Source organism: Mobula birostris, chromosome 30 (assembly GCF_030028105.1).
Source record: "Mobula birostris isolate sMobBir1 chromosome 30, sMobBir1.hap1, whole genome shotgun sequence".
Classification (NCBI taxonomy): Eukaryota; Metazoa; Chordata; class Chondrichthyes; order Myliobatiformes; family Myliobatidae; genus Mobula; species Mobula birostris.
The window spans coordinates 19,505,192-19,524,866 of NC_092399.1; the positions used below are offsets into that span (position 1 = coordinate 19,505,192).

The window sequence follows — 19,675 nt, forward strand, 5'->3', positions numbered from 1 at the left end:
AGTCTTCACCTACGAGCACTGCATCTATAATCAAATGGTTATTTCTAGCCTTATATTCTCAAGACAGTAACAAAAGTTGCAACTGAGTTCCTCCGGCAGTTTGTGTGTGTTGCTTGGACTTCCAGCATCGGCAGATTTTCCCTTGTTTGTAACCAAGTTAATCACTTGTTTGGTTTTACATGTGTAATTAGTTCTATAGAAGTATGCATAAACAAATTTACCAATTTGTGTGATTAATTACATAATATATGTGTACTTCTACCTCTGTAACAGCTTAAATAAGCTTAGCGAGGAAATGCAATTGTGGGTCTTACTGATTGTGAAACTGAGAAGACTCTCATTCATATTATTCTGTTCCTGGGTAAAGTAGGAGGTGGGAGGCAGCAAAAACAGGGCTGAAGCAAAAATGGGAGGAAAATACAAAAGACACACTTAAAGAAATCATGTACAAAGATTGATTCAGTCATGTTAATTCAATTTTTTTCTCATTTAGTTACTGTTTGATTGATATTGCATTTCATATAAAAGTATGGAATTTTATTTTTTATTATTAATTAAAACAGTAAATAAATAATCAAAGGACTCTTATTATCATATTGTGAAAAGATCATGTTCTTACATCCTGAAATTCATAATGAGAGTCCCTGCTTTTTCAGCACTTGCAGTAACCCAGTTTACAGCACCTCTATTGCATTATGGGATTCCTTGGGTGAATAGTTCTATGTCAGCTTGGATGCCTGGCTTCACTGTGTGTGGGTTTAAACAACAGGGTAAGTGTCAAACATGTGTACCACAGTGTTTCAGGATCAGATGCTTAAACTAAATGCACTGCAGTTCTTTCTATGTGTTTTTTTTCACCAATGTCAGCTGAAATGATATCACATTTTTAAACATTTTAATCTTAATGGAGTGAGAAAGAGGCCTCCTTTGACATATTTATGTCAAGGGCTGCAGGTACAAAGATTTAATAGGTTGTATTAAAAGAAAAATCTGCGGGAAAGGTGTGTTAAAAGGTTAAAGGAAAAAATAACCGGTAAGCAATTTTCAAACACTGTAGTGCTGATCCTTAACTGTATTCTGGTCTCATACCGTTCAGAGATGGACAGTAGGCCTCCTAAAAGGGGCATGGCATGTGTGTATTATAAGATTGAAAGCTCCAGTGAAGAAAGGAACAGAAAAGAAACTTAAAAATGGTTGCTACAAATTGCCCCGCCATTAAAATGTAATAAAGCAAATACACACACACAATCACACAAATACATAGATACACACACAGGTGCATAATCAGTTAATACTGATTACTATGTTTTAGACTTTAGAATTTCTGATCAGCTGTATCCAGGCAGTGGCATTTTGAAAGGATTCACTGATGTGTTTATTTTATGGTGTAAGGGTTTTCTATTTTGCTTTTTGTGGTTTAATGGAACGATCTAATTTTACAGCACAGAAAAAGGGCTACTGGGTCTTCTGCTCCTGTACATGCATTTTGAAGTCATCTAGCATTCAAGCCTCCTGCTTCTTTTCTCCAAATTCATCTTTTTTTTTGCTTTTAAAAACTATTGTGGATTCTGTTTCCACCACCATTACAGAGAACTTACTCCAAATTGTAAATGTGCTATATACAAATCTCATACCCTCTCCCTTTGTTCTATTGGTAGTGATCTTAAATTTGCAACTTATGGATTACTGAATTACTCCCATTTACCTCAACAAAACCTGCACAATTTATAATACATTTTATTTTTTCTTCACAAACGCAAATTGCATTTCTCTCCATTTCTGCTCGTAACCAAAGCCTTTTTCTTTTGGTATAATTTTAGTGAATCTCCTTAATGCCTTAGGTTTAGCCATGGAGAGTAAACAGTATATATAGCACTCATTCTGCGCTTAAAACTTTAGGATTGCTTGTTTATCTTTAATGTGTTTATCACTTGATTAGGGAGAAGGAGTTCTGCAAGTCACTGTCAAGCTACATTCACAACAAAAATGGGAGACTTCAAATAATGACATTAAAAGGGTTATTTTTGTTAAGCCTTTGGGAACTTTGAATGCTCCAGACTGATTGTTACTTAAGTTTTATGTTGGCGTCGTAAGCATTAGAAAAATACAAAAAGAGAGCAGTTTATTTCTTCATTCTATTTGATTTAAGAAATACTGTAAGTGAAATTTCAGAATCAGAATCAGATTTTATATCACAGGCATGTCATGAAATTTATTGTTGTGCTGAAGCAGTACAGTGTAATACATGAAAAAACTATAACTTACACTATTTCGACAGATGTACCGTGGAGAGCATTCTAACTGGCTGCATCACCATTTGGTATGGGGGGGGGGGGCTACTGCACAGGATCAAAATAAACTGATACTTGTAAACTTAAGTCAGTTCCATCATGGGCGCTCGCCTCCATAGTATCCAGGACACCTTCAAGGAGACCTCAAAATGGCAGCATCCATCATTAAGGTCCCCCATCACCCAGGACATGCCCTGTTCTCATTGCTACTATCAGGAAGGTGGTACAGAAGCCTGAAGGCACACACTCAATGATTCAGGAACAATTTCTTCCCTTCTGCAATCAGATTTCTTAATGGACATTGAACCCATTAACACTAGCTCACGACATTTTTTAAAGTTTTCGTACTCCTTATTTAATTTAACATATATATATATTTATATTTACTATAATTCACATTTCTTTCTATAATATTATGTAATGCATTTTACTGCTGCCACGAAGACAAAAAATTTCACGACATATGCTGGAAATACTATACGTGATTCTGATTGAAATATATTAAAAATTTAAATTAAATCTTTTTGCAGTTTTGCAGTTAAATTAAATCTTACTGCAAAAAGAGAGCAAAATTAGTGAGTCATGTTCATAGGTTTGTTCATTGTCTGTCCAGAAATCTGACGGCAGAAGGGAAGAAGCTGTTCATAAAATGTTGAGTGTGTGTCTTCAGGCTCCTGTACCTCCTCTTTGATGGTAGCAATGAGGAGAAGGAACGTCCTGGATGATGAGGTCCTTAATGCTGGATGCCGCCTTTTGTGAGAATATGAAGTCCCGTTGAAAAGAGCAGAGAAGAAGGAACGTTGTGGGAGGTTGGAATGGGACTTGTTCTTAGTGAAAATCTCCAATCTGAATAATCACGTGAGAAGGGAACTGGAAAAGTGAAATTCAGATGTCACATTTGAAGGTAAGGTGGGTAAAAGCTAAGCAAAGAACAAGAAAACCAATTAGAAGGAGGAAAGTAGCTTGGTGCTGGTATGTTATGGGGAGAATTGGGGATGGACAGGTAAAGGCGGGAGCACAGTGATTGAGCAAGAGGCTGCCATTTTTAGTGTAACTGTCATTTCAATATCAGTTGCTTTTGAATATTGCTTTTGAATATTACTGACACCACTTCCCAAAGAAGAAGCAACGCAATGCAGAAAAGGAACAGAAAGAAGGGAGGAGGGCAGAAGAAGAGACAGAAAGAACAACATGAGAAATAAGGGGCTATAAATTAGTTTTCACTGCTTTAAAACTATATTTTGATTCTCCCTAACAGTTGAAAAACAATTGTGATATTTTATTGTCTTATTCAATGGCATTGTCAGGCTCCCTGTTATTTTTCAAAAGATAAGTCATTTTATTGTAAAAAAAATACTTGGTTGCAAAGCAAGCTTGCTGAAACAAAGTTTTTTAGGCATCCTCTTGTGATTGAGGACGCCTTATGTACTTCGACTCAGTCTTAAGGCCCATGACCAGGGCAGTGTGCAGACTCTCTCACAGCTGGGGCAGACAGTGTTAACAAGGAGGTTGGGTGGGTTGTTTGTGAGGTGAGGCTGGATCTTTTTTGAAGTACTGATTTCTGTACACTCTTGTAGGAATTCTTTGCAAACTGCTTACTGAAGAGACTGACCCATGAATGGCCGCCTCTTCAGGATGTTTGCAAGAGACAAAAGTTTCGTGTAGTGCTTTAAATAATCTCTGACTAACCAAGATTAAAACTATGGACCTGACTACAAGCTTTGCCTGCACATCTATAAAAGTGCTATAGGAAAGGTTCTCATAATGTAACACAGTATGTATCCCTTTGTAGTGGAATATGTGTGTACATGCAGAGCTGATGACTGTATTAATCATGTTTTTATTGGCCTGCGGGTATATTATGACTTGTGTTGATGCAAGACCATAGATGTATTAGTGTCTTCTTATTCCGGTCTGTTTTATTGTGAAAGAAGTACTAACAATTGACAACTACAATGCTGCAATACAGAAATTATTGACTGGCTGTTTGTTTATCCAAGCACACCTCAGAGACACATGTTCATGCAAGTGTTTGTTCAGCTGCCACTTCAAAGCACAAAGATGTAGGCCAATATAAGTGGATGCAATCAGTAGCCTATCCTCGTGGACTGTATAATTACAAAGTTCGAAGTAAATTTATTATCAAAGTACATTAATGTCACCATATACAACCCTGAGATTAATTTTCTTGCAGGCATACACAGTAAATCCAAGAAACACCATGAAACCTATGAAAGACCACACCCAGTAGAATGGGCAAACAACTATTGTGCAAAAGACAACAAATTGTGCAAATACAGAAAAAAATACTAATAATAAGTAAATAAACAATAAATATCACGAACATGAGATGAAGAGTCCTTGAAAGTGAGTCCGTAGGTTGTGAGAACAGTTCAGTGATGGGGCGAGTGAAGTTGAGTGAAATCCTGTTCTTGAGTGACGTTAGTCTAATCTTTGCATAACATTCACACTGTCAGTTAAAGTGAAAAACTGCTGTGAGGAGTTTGTAAGTTCTCCCCGTGAGTGCATGGGTTTCCTCCAGGTGCTCCAGTTTCCTCCCACAGTCCAAAGAGGTATGAGTTAGGGTTAGTGAGTTGTGGGCATGCTATGTTGTTGCCAGAACCATGACAACTCTTGCAGACTGCCCTCAGCGCAACCTTCAGACTGTGCTGGTTGTCGATGTGATCAACATGTTTCACTGTATGTTTTGATATTTTGATGTACATGTGACAAATAAAGCTAATCTTTAGTAAAGCTAACTTTATACAATTTTCCAACTTTGAGTTTTTGCAAATAAATTTTCAGTCAATTCGAGTGAATGCATTTTCTCACTTGCCACATACTCTGCCACTGAAGATTGGTTTATCCAAAATTAAGAATATTCGTGAATAAAATGACTCACTGTGGCCTCATGAAATAAAAGTAATGAACAGAAAGTCCATTTTTTCAGAAAACAGAATTCATTCTGCTACATTAGGTGTTAAGTACTTTGCCTGTGCTGTTAGTAATATGACAAAATAGTTCAGTTTCAGTTCTAAAATGGTCATGATACAGTGTATTTCAGAGCCTACTAAGGAACTGATGTGATTCAGCTATTAAGAATTTCTGGTATTTTCACATACGCTCCTCTGCAATATGCATATTTTGTACTAGAAAATAGAATTATATATTTTTTTCATGAGATATGAATATGTTTGGTCCTGAACAGATATTATCAGACAATGGCTGGAACAGAATAGGTGACAACACAGTATGCGATGATAAGACTAGATAACTGCTAGGCAGGGTTTTCTAACGCTGAGTCTCAATGGTTTAATTTAGTAAATTGAGCCTATTGCTTCATTTAACCCTTCAGGTATATCCTCATGTTCCTTTCTCCTTCATTTCCGACTGTTCATCTGACTGTTTCTTTAAAAAAAAACCCTCAGAACCCATCCGATTCCTGAATGGATTTCGAAGCTTTGGATACTACCTCACTTTTTTAATATACAGTATTTCTGTTTTTGCACATTTTTAAATTGTGCTACTTAGTATCAACTACCTTATGGTAACAAGTTCCACGTCCATTCTACTTTGTAAAGAGGTTTCTTCTGAATTTCATTTGGACTTGTTACTGTTTTTATTTATGACCTCTGGTTTTGGTTACAAGCTTCACGATTACTATCCAGCCTCATTATGTTTTAAAGTTACAGTTAGATTACTCCCTGTCCTTTTTCTCAGAAAGAATGCTCCATCGTTTTAAATGTTGTGCCCCTTGTACATTAAAGGACTTCTGGAAAGTACACACACATGGGAATTTGCTACTTTGTCACCTGCTCCGACATTACATACGGTCTCAGCATATGTGCACTGTGCTTCTCTGGACATTCTGTTGTTTGGTGGTGAACATTGTGAATCTTTCTGTTTCTGAACTAATTTAAGACCTAAAGATTGATGACTGAACTGATTGAATTTATGCTGGGTACAATAATGGTAAATCTCCTGACAATCGGCCTGATGTACTTTATATTGAAATCTCAAATCAGAAATTGAATTTCTGTGTTTAATCTTTTGTAAATTTGATAATCTGATAATTGTAGTTCCCATAATTTCATTAGGTAAATATCAGCGGAAGCCAATTCTGCTTATTTAACCAGAAAAGCCATTCAACTATCCAGAGCAACACACCCAAGGTGCTGGAGGAACTCAGCAGGTCAGGCTGCATCTATGGATTAGAATAAAGGATTGACATTTTGGCTGAGACCCTTCATCAGGATTGGAAAGAATGGGGGAAGAATCATTGTTCAGGTTTACAGCAGTCATCCCACGTTTCTGTGACAATTGCAGATAACAATTCTGCAGTTACATCCAGACATTTAGTTCTCCAGCTCCTCTCACCATGCAGTTTTACCAACTTTTTCACAACTCCTCCCAATCACAGACCTTGCCTTTTATTCACCAGCCCTCTTCTCTGCATCTTTCAACTTGCTTTATCTCTAATTATCCTCACCTATTTAGCTGAAATTGTATATCCATTTCTAACATCGTTGAGTAGCTGTTACTTCTGTAGTTGGAAAGAAACGGCTTGTTTAGTGCACAGTTGGTTTTGGACAATGGCCAATGATGTGACATTTATTGATGGAACTTCACTGGCAATGTTATTTGCACTGGGGTGGACTAGGGAAGGAGGCTTTAAGAATCAGCCATGTGGTACTTCTGATAGAGTTCTGTTCTGTTAACTCACAGGGCTCTTCCATTACTGAAGGTGGAATGTTCATTACTCGTCTGTTTGCCGCTATTTGTGACCTGAATGGGCCCAGGAAAGGAATATGAGGGAAAATAATTTAAGACCAAGGAGAAACAGCAAGAAAAAGGGATTGAATAGGTCAGAAGGGGGATAGGAGATACAATTAAGCAAGATGTCTGTGTCAAGATAATTCTATAAATGCTTGGATCCAGGGCTTTCATTATAAATTACCCACTTCTCGTTAACTCTTAGAGTTACTCAGTTTAGTTCTCCGAGTTACATTTTTAGTACAAAGAAATATGTTATAGAACATAGAATAGTACAGCACATTACAAGCCCTTCGGCCCACAATGTTGTGCCAACCCTCAAACCCCATCTCCCATATAACCCCCCGACCTTAAATTCCTCCATATACCTGTCTGGTAGTCTCTTAAACTTCACTAGTGTATCTGCCTCCACCACCAACTCAGGCGGTGCATTCCACGCACCAACCACTCTCTGAGTGAAAAACCTTCCTCTAATATCCCCCTTGAATTTCCCACCCCTTACCTTAAAGCCATGTCCTCTTGTATTGAGCAGTGGTGCCCTGGGGAAGAGCCGCTGGCTATCCACTCTATCTATTCCTCTTATTATCTTGTACACCTCTAACATGTCGTCTCTCATCCTCCTTCTCTCCAAAGAGTAAAGCCCTAGCTCCCTTAATCTCTGATCATAATCCATACTCTCTAAACCAGACAGCATCCTGGTAAATCTCCTCTGTACCCTTTCCAATGCTTCCACATCCTTCCTATAGTGAGGCGACCAGTACTGGACACAGTACTTCAAGTGTGGCCTAACCAGAGTTTTACAGAGCTGCATCATTACATCGCGACTCTTAAACTCCATCCCTCGACTTATGAAGGCTAACACCCCATAAGCTTTCTTAACTACCCTATCTACCTGTGAGGCAACTTTCAAAGAACTGTGGACATGTACCCCCAGATCCCTCTGCTCCGCCACACTACCAAGTATCCTGCCATTTACTTTGTACTCTGCCTTGGAGATGTCCTTTCAAAGTGTACCACCTCACACTTCTCCGGGTTGAACTCCATCTGCCACTTCTCAGCCCATTTCTGCATCCTATCAATGTCTCCCTGCAATCTTCGACAATCCTCTACAACACCACCAACCTTTGTGTCGTCTGCAAACTTGCCAACCCACACTTCTACCCCCACATCCAGGTCGTTAATAAAAATCACGAAAAGTAGAGGTCCCAGAACAGATCCTTGTGGGACACCACTAGTCACAACCCTCCAATCTGAATGTACTCCCTCCACCACCACCCTCTGCCTTTTGCAGGCAAGCCAATTCTGAATCCACCTGGCCAAACTTCCCTGGATCCCATGCCTTCTGACTTTCTGAATAAGCCTACCATGTGGAACCTTGTCAAATGCCTTACTAAAATCCATGTAGATCACATTCACTGCACTACCCTCATCTATATGCCTGGTCACCTCTTCAAAGAACTCTATCAGGCTTGTTAGATACGATCTGCCCTTCACAAAGCCATGCTGACTGTCCCTGATCAGACCATGATTCTCTAAATGCCCATAGATCCTATCTCTAAGAATCTTTTCCAACAGCTTTCCCACCACAGACGTAAGGCTCACTGGTCTATAATTACCCGGAATATCCTACTACCTTTTTTGAACAAGGGGACAACATTCGCCTCCCTCCAATCCTCCGGTACCATTCCTGTGGACAACGAGGACATAAAGATCCTAGCCAGAGGCTCAGCAATTTCTTCCCTCGCCTCGTGGAGCAGCTTGGGGAATATTCCGTCAGGCCCCGGGGACTTATCCGTCCTAATGTATTTTAACAACTCCAACACCTCCTCTCCCTTAATATCAACATGCTCCAGAACATCAACCTCACTGATATTGTCGTCACCGTCATCAAGTTCCCTCTCATTGGTGAATACCGAAGAGAAGTATTCATTGGGGACCTCGCTCACTTCCACAGCCTCCAGGCACATCTTCCCACCTTTATCACTAATCGGTCCTACCTTCACTCCTGTCATCCTTTTGCTCTTCACATAATTGAAGAATGCCTTGGGGTTTTCCTTTACCCTACTCGCCAAGGCCCTCTCATATCCGCTTCTTGCTCTTCTCAGCCCCTTCTTAAGCTCCTTTCTTGCTTCCCTATATTCCTCAATAGACCCAGCTGATCCTTACTTCCTAAACCTCATGTATGCTGCCCTCTTCCACCTGACTAGATTTTCCACCTCACTTGTCACCCATGGTTCCTTCACCCTACCATTCTTTATCTTCCTCACTGGGACAAATTTATCCCTAACATCCTGCAAGAGATCTCTAAACATTGACCACATGTCCATAGTACATTTCCCTTCAAAAACATCATCCCAATTCACACCCGCAAGTTCTAGCCTTATAGCCTCATAATTTGCCCTTCCCCAATTAAAAATTTTCCTGTCCTCTCAGATTCTATCCTTTTCCATGATAATGCTAAAGGCCAGGGAGCGATGGTCACTGTCCCCCAGATGCTCACCCACTGAGAGATCTGTGACCTGACCTGGTTTGTTACTTAGTACTAGATCTAGTATGGCATTCCCCCTTGTCAGCCTGTCAACATACTGTGACAGGAATCCGTCCTGTACACACTTAACAAACTCTGCCCCATCTAAACCCTTGGAAGTAATCTGCTGCCAATCGATATTAGGGAAGTTAAAGTCACCCATGATATCAGCCCTGTTATTTTTGCACCTTTCCAAAATCTGCCTTCCAATCTGCTCCTCTGTATCTCTGCTGCTACCAGGGGGCCTATAGAATACTCCCAATAGAGTAACTGCTGCCTTCCTGTTCTTGACTTCTACCCATACTGACTCAAAAGAGGACCCTGCTACATTACCCACCCTTTCTGTAGCTGTAATAGTATCCCTGACCAGTAATGCCACCCTTCTCCTTTTTCCCCCCTCTCTATCCCTTTTAAAGCACTGAAATCCAGGAATATTGAGAATCCATTCCTGCCCTGGTGCCAGCCAAGTCTCTGTAATGGCCACTACATCATATTTCCCTGTATGTATCCAAGCTCTCAGTTCATCACCTTTGCTCCTGAGTGCATTGGGGTACACACACCTTAGCCCTTCTACCTTACTACCTTTACACCCTTTATTCTGCTTCTCTTTCCTCAAAGCCTCTCTATATGTTAGATCTGGCTTTACTCCATGCATTTCTTTCACTGCTCTATCGCTACGGGTCCCATCCCCCTTGCAAATTAGTTTAAACCCTCCCAAACCATGCTAGTAAACCTACCTGCAAGGATATTGCTCCCCCTCAAGTTCAGGTGCAACCCATCCAATCTGTACAGGTCCCACCTTCCCCAGAAGAGATCCCAATGATCAAAAAATCTAAAGCCCCGCTCCCTGCATCAACTCCTCAGCCACGCATTCAACTGCCATCTCCTCCAATTCTTACCATCACTGTCACGTAGCACTGGCAGCAATCCTGAGAACGCCACCCTTGAGGTCCTGTTCTTCAGCCTTCTGCCTAGCTCCTGAAACTCACACTTCAGGACCTCATCCCTCTTCCTGCCTATGTCATTGGTACCAACATGTATCACGACTTCTGGTTGCTTTCCCTCTCGTACCAGGATGTCGTGCACTCAGTCAGAGACATCCCAGACCCTGGCACCCGGGAGGCAACAAACCATGCGGGTGTCCTTCTCACGTCCACAAAATCACCTGTCTGCTCCCCTGACTATAGAGTCTCCAATGACGACAGCCCTCCTCTTCTCCGTCCCACCCTTCTGCACCACAGAGTCAGACCCAGTGCAGAGGCCCTGCCACCGTGGCTCACACCTCGTCGGTCATCCCCACCAACAGTATCCAGGACGGTAAACTTATTATTCAGGGGGATGGCTACAGGGGTGCTCTGCACTACCTGTCTGCTCACCTTCGCTTTCCCCCCTCTGACTGTCACCCAACAACCTGCTTTCGGCAGCCTAGGTGTGACTACCTCCCTGTAGCTCTCATCTATGACTGCCTCATTCTCCCTTATGAGTCTTAAGTCATCCAGCTGCTGCTCCAGATTCCTTACATGGTCTTCCAGATCACCCAGCCACATGCACTTCTGGCAGATTTGACTCTGCGGGAGAGGGGCGTTCCCCCAAGACTGCCACATCTCACATGAGAGGCACATCATTTTAAGATTATAAAATGTATTAGCTTCTGAATGTTATTGTGAGAAAAGTAATATGTAAACTTTAAATTGTAAAGGGCATTTCACTCTTTTTAAGCAGTTTGTTCAGTTCATCAGGTTCAGGTAAAGGGTCCTGGCCTGAAATGTCAACTGTTTATTCTCCTCCGTTGATGTTGCCTGACCTGCGGAGTTCCTCCAGCACTTTGTGTGTTGCTCAAGATTTCCAGCAGCTGCAGAATCTCTTGTGTTTTACATTCAGTTCGTATTAGTTTTCTTAATAAACTAGTGGATTTCGTCAACCCTCTTTGTACAACTTTTAGGCTATTCCTACCCCATTAATGCCACCCTGAATCCTATAGTGCTCCCGCTTGCTTTTCACCATCTGACAAAGTTTGTTTCCTCATGGGGAGTCACTCCAGGAGCATCCCCTTCATACAGTACTGCCAGCAAGTCCAGAAACAGAGTGGGAGTTCCATTGGTGATGAACGGCCACGGAGATGTACAGCTCAGAATCAGGACCTTCTCCCACTTCCTCTCAAATCCAACAAGCACCCATTTATGTTAATGCCAATATGTTCTTCCCGCATTCCTATATTACTCCTCTTCCTTTTCCCAACTTACCAAGAGAGGGGTAATATATAATTAAAGTTCTGAATCCAAGGAGTTACAGAATTATTATGGCATAGACATCTTGCTTATTTGTATGTGCTGTCCCCCTTCTAACCTATTCAATCCCCTTTTCTTGCTCCTTCTCCCTGGCTTTGAATTATTTTCCCTCATATTCCATTTGAATGCCACAATTAAAACTATTTATCCCCATTGTGCAGGCTGAGAGTTCTAGGGGCATTCACTCATAAATATTGACAAATATCCCCCACTTCTTCGATTTTCCCAGCCACTTACATACAACGGGCAGTTTACAGAAACCCCACAAACCTATGAAATACACACATCTTTGAGACGTGAAAAAAATGCAGCCCCTCGGACAGGGGTTCCCAACCTTTTTTATGCTATGGACCAATACCATTAAACAAGGGGTTCATGTACCCCCGGTTGGGAACCCCTGCCCTAGGGCAAACCCATGTGGTCACAGAGAGAATGTGAAAACTCCAGACAGACACCTCTGGAGGTCAGGATTAAACTCAGTCACACCATCTGCGAGGAGCAGTTTATGTTGTTATCGGCCATCTTTTCTCTGATTTTGCTCATTCCATTTTCTTCAACTGTCCTTTAGACTTATTAATATCCACCCTTACTTGACATGAAGAGATGGACTTTTAGCACTTGCCAGTTCCATTGAACTTATTGATTCTCGTTATAATTCTACAATGTTTCCTTTCATCTCTTCACATTAAGCAAAGTTACAGTAGACCATGTAAATTGTGATGACAATGTTTATATTTAGATACATGCATTACTCTCAATTCTTTTTTCTTTCACTGTTGATGGTTACTTTTGCCTGAGTTTGTTTAACCCAGCATCAGCTACTCAGTGAGTCAGTCCAAGTATATAATTTAAAGCTAATCTGCATCATTAAAACATTTAACAAGTTTAAAGGAACTCAGTCTTACATGGTTTACAAACCATAGACTGCAAACCTTCCCTTACTCTTTAGCAAGCCTATACACTGTATAATTCTTACACAAGCAGTTTGTTATACTTCGAGATTGTCTTTTCAATTAATATCAAAATTCTACACTGGTTACTTTTCAGCATTTAACTGTGAGATTTAATTATAAATACAAATCATTAGCTTTCATCTCATGCCAAGAACACTGTACTTATCCCTGTCCTGAAATGTTAATGCATTTACAATCCAGCCTCTGCTGTCAATACCTAACCGATTTGGATGTATGCCAACCACATGCCTCCCTTCAAATGGACCTGATATCTTGAATAAAGCAAAAAATATCTGCATTTATAAAGCACCCTCAGAACTTCTATGTTCAAAAGCTCTATCCAGCCAAATACTGTAAATACTTTTGAAATGTAGTTGCTGTTGAAATTCAAGAAATGCAGCAATCATTTTCTTCACAGCAAGCCCCACTGAGGGCAGAGTGATAATGATCAGCTAATTTGTTGTTTGGATGTTGCTTGTGGGATAAATTTTCATCAGGACATAGGAGATAACTCTCCTGCTAGTCTTCAAAATAGCTTCAGGCATATTCATCAACCACCCAAGAAAGCATCAAGGCCCCTGGTTTAGCATTTTAACCAGAAAAGTGGCACCAACAGATTATTAATTCCCTTCTCTGATTGGAAGCAATGCATATTCTGATTTGCATATTTAGTGACAAACTGGAACGTGATCACTGCAAATCAGGAGGATGGTGGTCCAGAAGAATTTATTAATTGTGGTAACTCTTTGCTTTTTTTCAGCATTAACCAATGGATAGCATAAATTCAGAGGAAATATCATTAACCATCCAGCAGATTAAGGAAGGACCAAAAGCAAAACTTCGAGAGCTTTGTAAAAAATATGGGCTCCCAATTTCAGGAACGAGAGTGTACTTTCAGAGAGTTCTCTGCCAAAGGCTTGGAATCGATCCAAAATCTGTCATTGTCCAAAAACCCACTTCACGCTCAAACAGCCACGGAGACTGTTGCAGTGTTGCCGGATGCCGAAGCCGCCGGGGTAAGGACACTCACATTCGATGGTTCACTGTCATCAGAAAGAAAGGAAGTCATACTGCAGCCATTACCAAAGCAATCCAGCTTACCAGAAAGGGCTGGACACCAACAATGTATTCTCGGATTTGTGGGCAACATTTCAGTTGTGGCCAGCTGTCTTTTGAGCCAAGTTCTCCTGACTACATTCCACATTTACACATGGACCCCACAGCTAAAGCCACAACATCATATCCCGCCTTCTGGTCCAAAGAAAGTTCAGAGGAAGCCATGGACTTGACCAACAAGGGTTCCATTAAATCTATTCATGTGGCGGGTCCATCTCATCTCGATTATACCAACCAATATTACGAAATGCATTCTTCAGGAAGATCATTATTTCAATCAACTCCGGAGCGTCCTTGTATATCTGTTGCACAGGATACAAGAACCAAGGTACTGTCAGGCTATTTTAATTTATAGAAGTTATTAATGTTGTTGTCAGAGGTTACAAGTGTCAACTGTGTGAGATTTCAAAGCTGAAAGTACAGTAATATTGGTTATCAGAGTACATACATGTCACCACATACAACCCTGAGATTCTTTTTCTCTTGCAGGCATACTCAGCAAATCTATAGAATAGTAACTATAGACAGGATCGTTGAAAGAGCAAGTAGAGCATGGAAGACAACAAACTGTGCAAATGCAAACATAAATAAATAGCAATGAATAACTAGATAGAGTCCTTGAAGTGAGATCATTGGTTGTGGGAAGATCTGAATAGATGAGTGTAGTTATCCTCTTTTGTTCAGGAGCCCGATGGTTGAGGGGATAGTACCTGTTCTTGAACTTGGTGGTGCAAGTCCTGAGGCACTTGTACCTTCTACCTGATGGCAGCAGAGAGAAAACAGCATGTCTGAGGTAGAAGATAGGACAATTGTCATCATGAAAAGTGCTGTTCTGCAAGTGGGGTTGAGATACATTGGAGTAATTTTTATGTCCCCACATTGTATCAATAAAAGAGTGTGGAGTGAGGTAGTAGGAAGTCTGTTCATTTCAAAACATCTGGAGTTTGATAACATTCAGTAGCATTTCCATTCCATGGATTAACGGAGATGGGGGTGAGTGTCTGAAGATGACTACTTAGCAATTAGAAGAGGGGTCCATCACAAGTAGATCAAGATCATATTGATCCATTTTAAGATCATCATATTTAATCTTATCAGGAGAGATTTACAGAGCCTTGGGAAACTTGGCAGCTGAAAGGATGCAAGGTAAGAATCCAAGTGTTTAGCCAGCAATGCTTGTGGGCAGGGATGGGAAGAAATGATTCAATTCATGTTGTGAGTGGACCAGTTTCCCCACTCAACAAAAATGATCAAATCCTCCACTTTCTAGTTTGGATTGATTGTGCATTTTTATGAGTGAATTTACATCTACCCTGTTCACCAAAGTCTTCCCATCACTGTTATCTGACTGAAACCATCCCAGTCTCACGAAGGCAGCCAGACCAGACCTCTGGAACCAGATCAACTTGCTCCACACAACAACTGGATTGATTTACCCCAATCACTTTCTCCAAATGGACCAAATGCCATCCAATGCCTTGATTGAGCCAAACTCTTTTGCTATTACAGTAATGCTTCCAGCAAAGGACTGATCACCTCCTGACCTCATCCTTCTCATCTCCAGCCCATCTCTGCCTGCTTACCACCAGACCTTCAAAACAACACACCTCACCTGTGAGTGCCATGACAGCCCTCTTACAATCAATTCCTCCTCCTGAATTCAGACTGATCCCACTCCACAATCAGATTGATTCCATTCTGCCTCTTCTCCCTTTCAATTAGATTGCAGTTCCTCCTTCTAATGATTGGATAGACCTCCCCTTGAGTTGTGTGCAATGTGCAACTGAATTTGCATACAAAACTTCAAACTCATTTTGCTTTCATTCTTTCCCCCCAATTTTCCAAATATATGTACTACTTCCACTTTAAATGATCTTTTCTCACTGTTTCCAAACTTTCTAACATGTGGCCCATCAACCTTGATTTCTCTATATTTCAAGGGTTTCCCTCACGTGGCATCCTGATTGGAGCTGAGTAATAAATTATCTTATGTTTACATTGCATTTTTAATCATGAAAGTTAAATATAGAAGAGGCAATGATGGTGTCTTTTTGTAAGTTCAAAGTAAATCTATTATCAAAGTACACATGTGTCATCATATACAACCTTGAGATTCATTTTCTTGTGGGCATACTTAATCTATAATAGAATAATAACCATAATAGAATCAAAGGAAGACTGTACCAATTAAAAAAACACGTCAAAAGTTTAACTGGGAAGCCTCAGTCATTGTGTAAGGACTTGTGCTTAGAAGTAGCCATTTGTGATATTTTACCCATTTACACACATTAAGCTGTTCCACCATTTGCAAGGCATGAGCTGTGACTGTAGATGTTCTCTAGTCCGATGGCATTGAAAACTGCTTTCCATTTTCTATAGGCTTCTGCAATCGTCAGAATCAAAAAATTCTCCTAGTCACAGAGAGAAGCTTTGGGTTTCACCGATGAGAATGTAAATACCAGCTATTGCTGGAGTCCTTTTAAAAACTTACAAGGTGGATTCTAAGTCACCCAATGTTCTCACATGAATGTTTATCTTTCCTTTCCTGTCTTTAGTCATTTATGATGTTGGAGCTTGCCCCCATGAGGGCAATGTTAGAGTTCCCTCAACAATGTCAGTGTACTGCACCAAATCAAGTTCTCAAATGGAAAATATGAATCATTAACTCAATGGTTCCCTCCATCAATGAGTGCTAATGAAAAAAGTAAAACCTCTTCTCCAGTATATATGTAAGCTACTAACCCTCTTTGAAAGATTTTCTCCATTTCCCAGTCTGCAAAAATCCTAAAAGCCAAAGCTAAGGGAATCAATATGCCGCAAACACGAGGAAATCTGTAGATGCTGGAATTTCAAGCAACACACGTAAAAGTTGCTGGTGAACGCAGCAGGCCGGGTAGCATCTCTAGGAAGAGATACAGTCGACGTTTCGGGAATGTCGACTGTACCTTTTCCTAGAGATGCTGTCTGGCCTGCTGCGTTCACCAGCAACTTTTATGTATGTTGCTTCAAATCAATATGCCAATATTTTTGCAGTCTGTCAAGACCAGAACTCAGCAATTATTGTTAGCTTTCTGTTTGGTTTTGCCTGGCTTCCTACTTCCAACACACTTGGCCTCTGATAGCACCCAGAATGCAACATTTCTCTCTCTCTAGGTTTCTATTTTTTCAACTAGGACCTGAAGATCAGTTTGTTTTTTGAAACAGGCTTCCTGCAGTGCACCATAGCAAACCGTTCTCCTCAAGCTGCACAGTTACTTTCAGCAGTTGTTGGTTAGATTTATTGCTCTCTTCCCATTCAAACACTGCAGGCGTGTTGTTCAATTATAACTGGTAAATGGGATTCCTGGAATTACTTATGCTTAACATGTGGTAGTTGATAAAGTACAGCAATTGACCATTTCCAAGTGTTTGCATTTCTCTTTACAGTTGTCACTGTCTCTAAGTAGTTTGTACGTTCTCCCTGTGACCATGTGGGTTTCCTTCTACATTCCAAATATGTATGGGCTAGTAGGCAAATTGGTCACATGGATGAAATTGGGTGGCAATGCTCATTGGGCCAGAAGGGCCAATACCATAATAAATAATAATCAATAATAAATAATAATCAGCAAGCAGCATCAGTTTAAAAAAATATCATGTGCCTCCAGTGCTGCACATACTTCCATGGTGTGAATAGACATCTCAACTAATTTCTTTAATCGTCCTGGCATTATTACGAAGGGAGTTGCTCCTCCACAATTTAAATCAAGTGGTGACATATGTTAAAAGTTCAAAGTAAATTTGTTATCAAAGTACATATATATCACCATATACTATCCTGACATTTACTTTCTTGCAGACATTCACAGTACAACAAAGAAATACAATAGAATCAATGAAAAAAATTACCTATAAACAAAGACTGACAAACAACCAATGTGCAAAAGAAGACAAACTGTGCAAATACAGTTTAAGTAAATAAATATTGAGAACATAAGTTTTGGAGTCTTGGAAAGTGAGTCTGCAAGTTGTGGAATTAGTTCAGTGTTGAGGTGAGCAGTTGTCCTCGCTGGTTCAGGAGCCTGATGGTTGAAGGGTAATAACTGTTCCTAAGGCTCCTGGAACTTTCTTTCTGATGGTAGCAGTGAGAAGAGAGCATGGCCTAGATGGTGGGGGTCCTTGATGATGGATTGTGGCAGTGCTTCTTGTAGATGTGCTCAATGATGAAGGGAATGGAGGTTAAGGCTGCTGGTAAAATTTATCTCAATATGTAGTAATGCAAATTCAAGCCTTAATATTATTAATTTAAAACTTAATTTTGAGTCTAAATTTTACAATGGATTAATACAAGACAGCCAGAGCTAATCCATTACAGACATTATTCCCTGTGGCTATAAGAGGAGCTGATATAATTCATGCCTCCTGTCTTTGGCAGGTGGAATCCACATTGCAGGATGCTGAAGTCATGTTGCTTATCTTATCTGGAAGCTGTTTCCTGCTTGTTCTTATTCATTAACTTGTCTTTTATTTCAGCAAACTTTTTTTCCTTAAGATACCACTGTCTGTGGCTAGAATTAGCTGTTCATAATCTCTTGTGCTGTTAAATTACCCTTTGGAAAAGCTTATCTGACCACATAGGCACTACACTTAAACCTGTTGCCATCCATTTATGTAGCCATACTCAAGACATGGCTTGGCTGAAATCCTCATCCTTATTTTTATTGTTTCTTGAACATACCAGAACTCTATTGGCTGGCTATGCATCTGGTAATTGGTTTATTATGCTCACACAGATAGAGGTACAATGAAAAGCTTTGATTGAACTGTCCATTATTAAAGACCTCCAGCACCCAGGGCATACCCTTTTCTCACTGTTACCATCAGGTAGGAGATACAGAAGGCACACACTCAGCGATTCAGGAACAGCTTCTTCCCCTCTGCCATCCGATTCCTGAGTGGACTTTGAAGCTTTGGATACTACCTCACTTTTTTAATATACAGTATTTCTGTTTTTGTACATTTTTAAAATAATCTATTCGATATAAATAATTGATTTCGCAAACACAAGGAATTCTGCAGATGCTGGCAATTCAAGCAACACACATCAAAGTTGCTGATGAACGCAGCAGGCCAAGCAGTACCTCTTCCTAGAGATGCTAAATAATTGATTTACTTGTTTATCTATGATTATGTATTTTATTTATTATTATTATATTTTTTCTCTCTGCTAGATTACGTATTGCATTGAACTGCTGCTGCTAAGTTAACAAATTTCACATCACATGCCGGTGATAATAAACCTGATTCTGATTGCATGCCATTCAGACAAATCATTCCAAACATCAGTACATCAAAGTACAAAAGACAAATAATAACAGAATGCTGTATATAGTGTTACAGTTACAGATCAACAAATAAGGGATAAGGGCCATGGTGCGGTGGATCAAGAGATCATCTTTCTTGTATAAAAGGTCCATATAAGAGTCTTAAAACAGAATAATTGAAACTGCTGTTCTATCCCTCAAATATGAGATCCACTCCCTCCGCACTAATCCTAACCTTATTATTAAACCCGCCGATAAGGGGGGTGCTGTTGTAGTCTGGCGTACTGACCTCTACCTTGCCAAGGCACACCGACAACTCGCGGATACCTCCTCTTATTTACCCCTCGATCATGACCCCACTAAGGAGCACCAGGCCATTGTCTCCCACACCATCACCGACTTTATCCGCTCAGGGGATCTCCCA

At 40.3% G+C, this 19,675-nt stretch overlaps 1 protein-coding gene across 5 annotated transcripts in view; it reads left to right on the forward strand.

The window, feature by feature from the left end:
- The first annotated feature begins 716 nt into the window (after positions 1–716).
- The window catches only part of LOC140190616 (zinc finger MYM-type protein 4-like), a 226,463-nt gene continuing 207,504 nt past the window's right edge, over positions 717–19,675 (forward strand). For all 5 annotated transcript variants that reach the window (XM_072247324.1, XM_072247325.1, XM_072247326.1 and 2 more), the window contains exons 1-2: positions 717–770; positions 13,593–14,276. In XM_072247324.1, the coding sequence (XP_072103425.1) occupies positions 13,602–14,276 (675 nt within the window). In that variant the 5' untranslated portion in view covers positions 717–770; positions 13,593–13,601. The remainder of the gene's footprint in view (positions 771–13,592; positions 14,277–19,675) is intronic.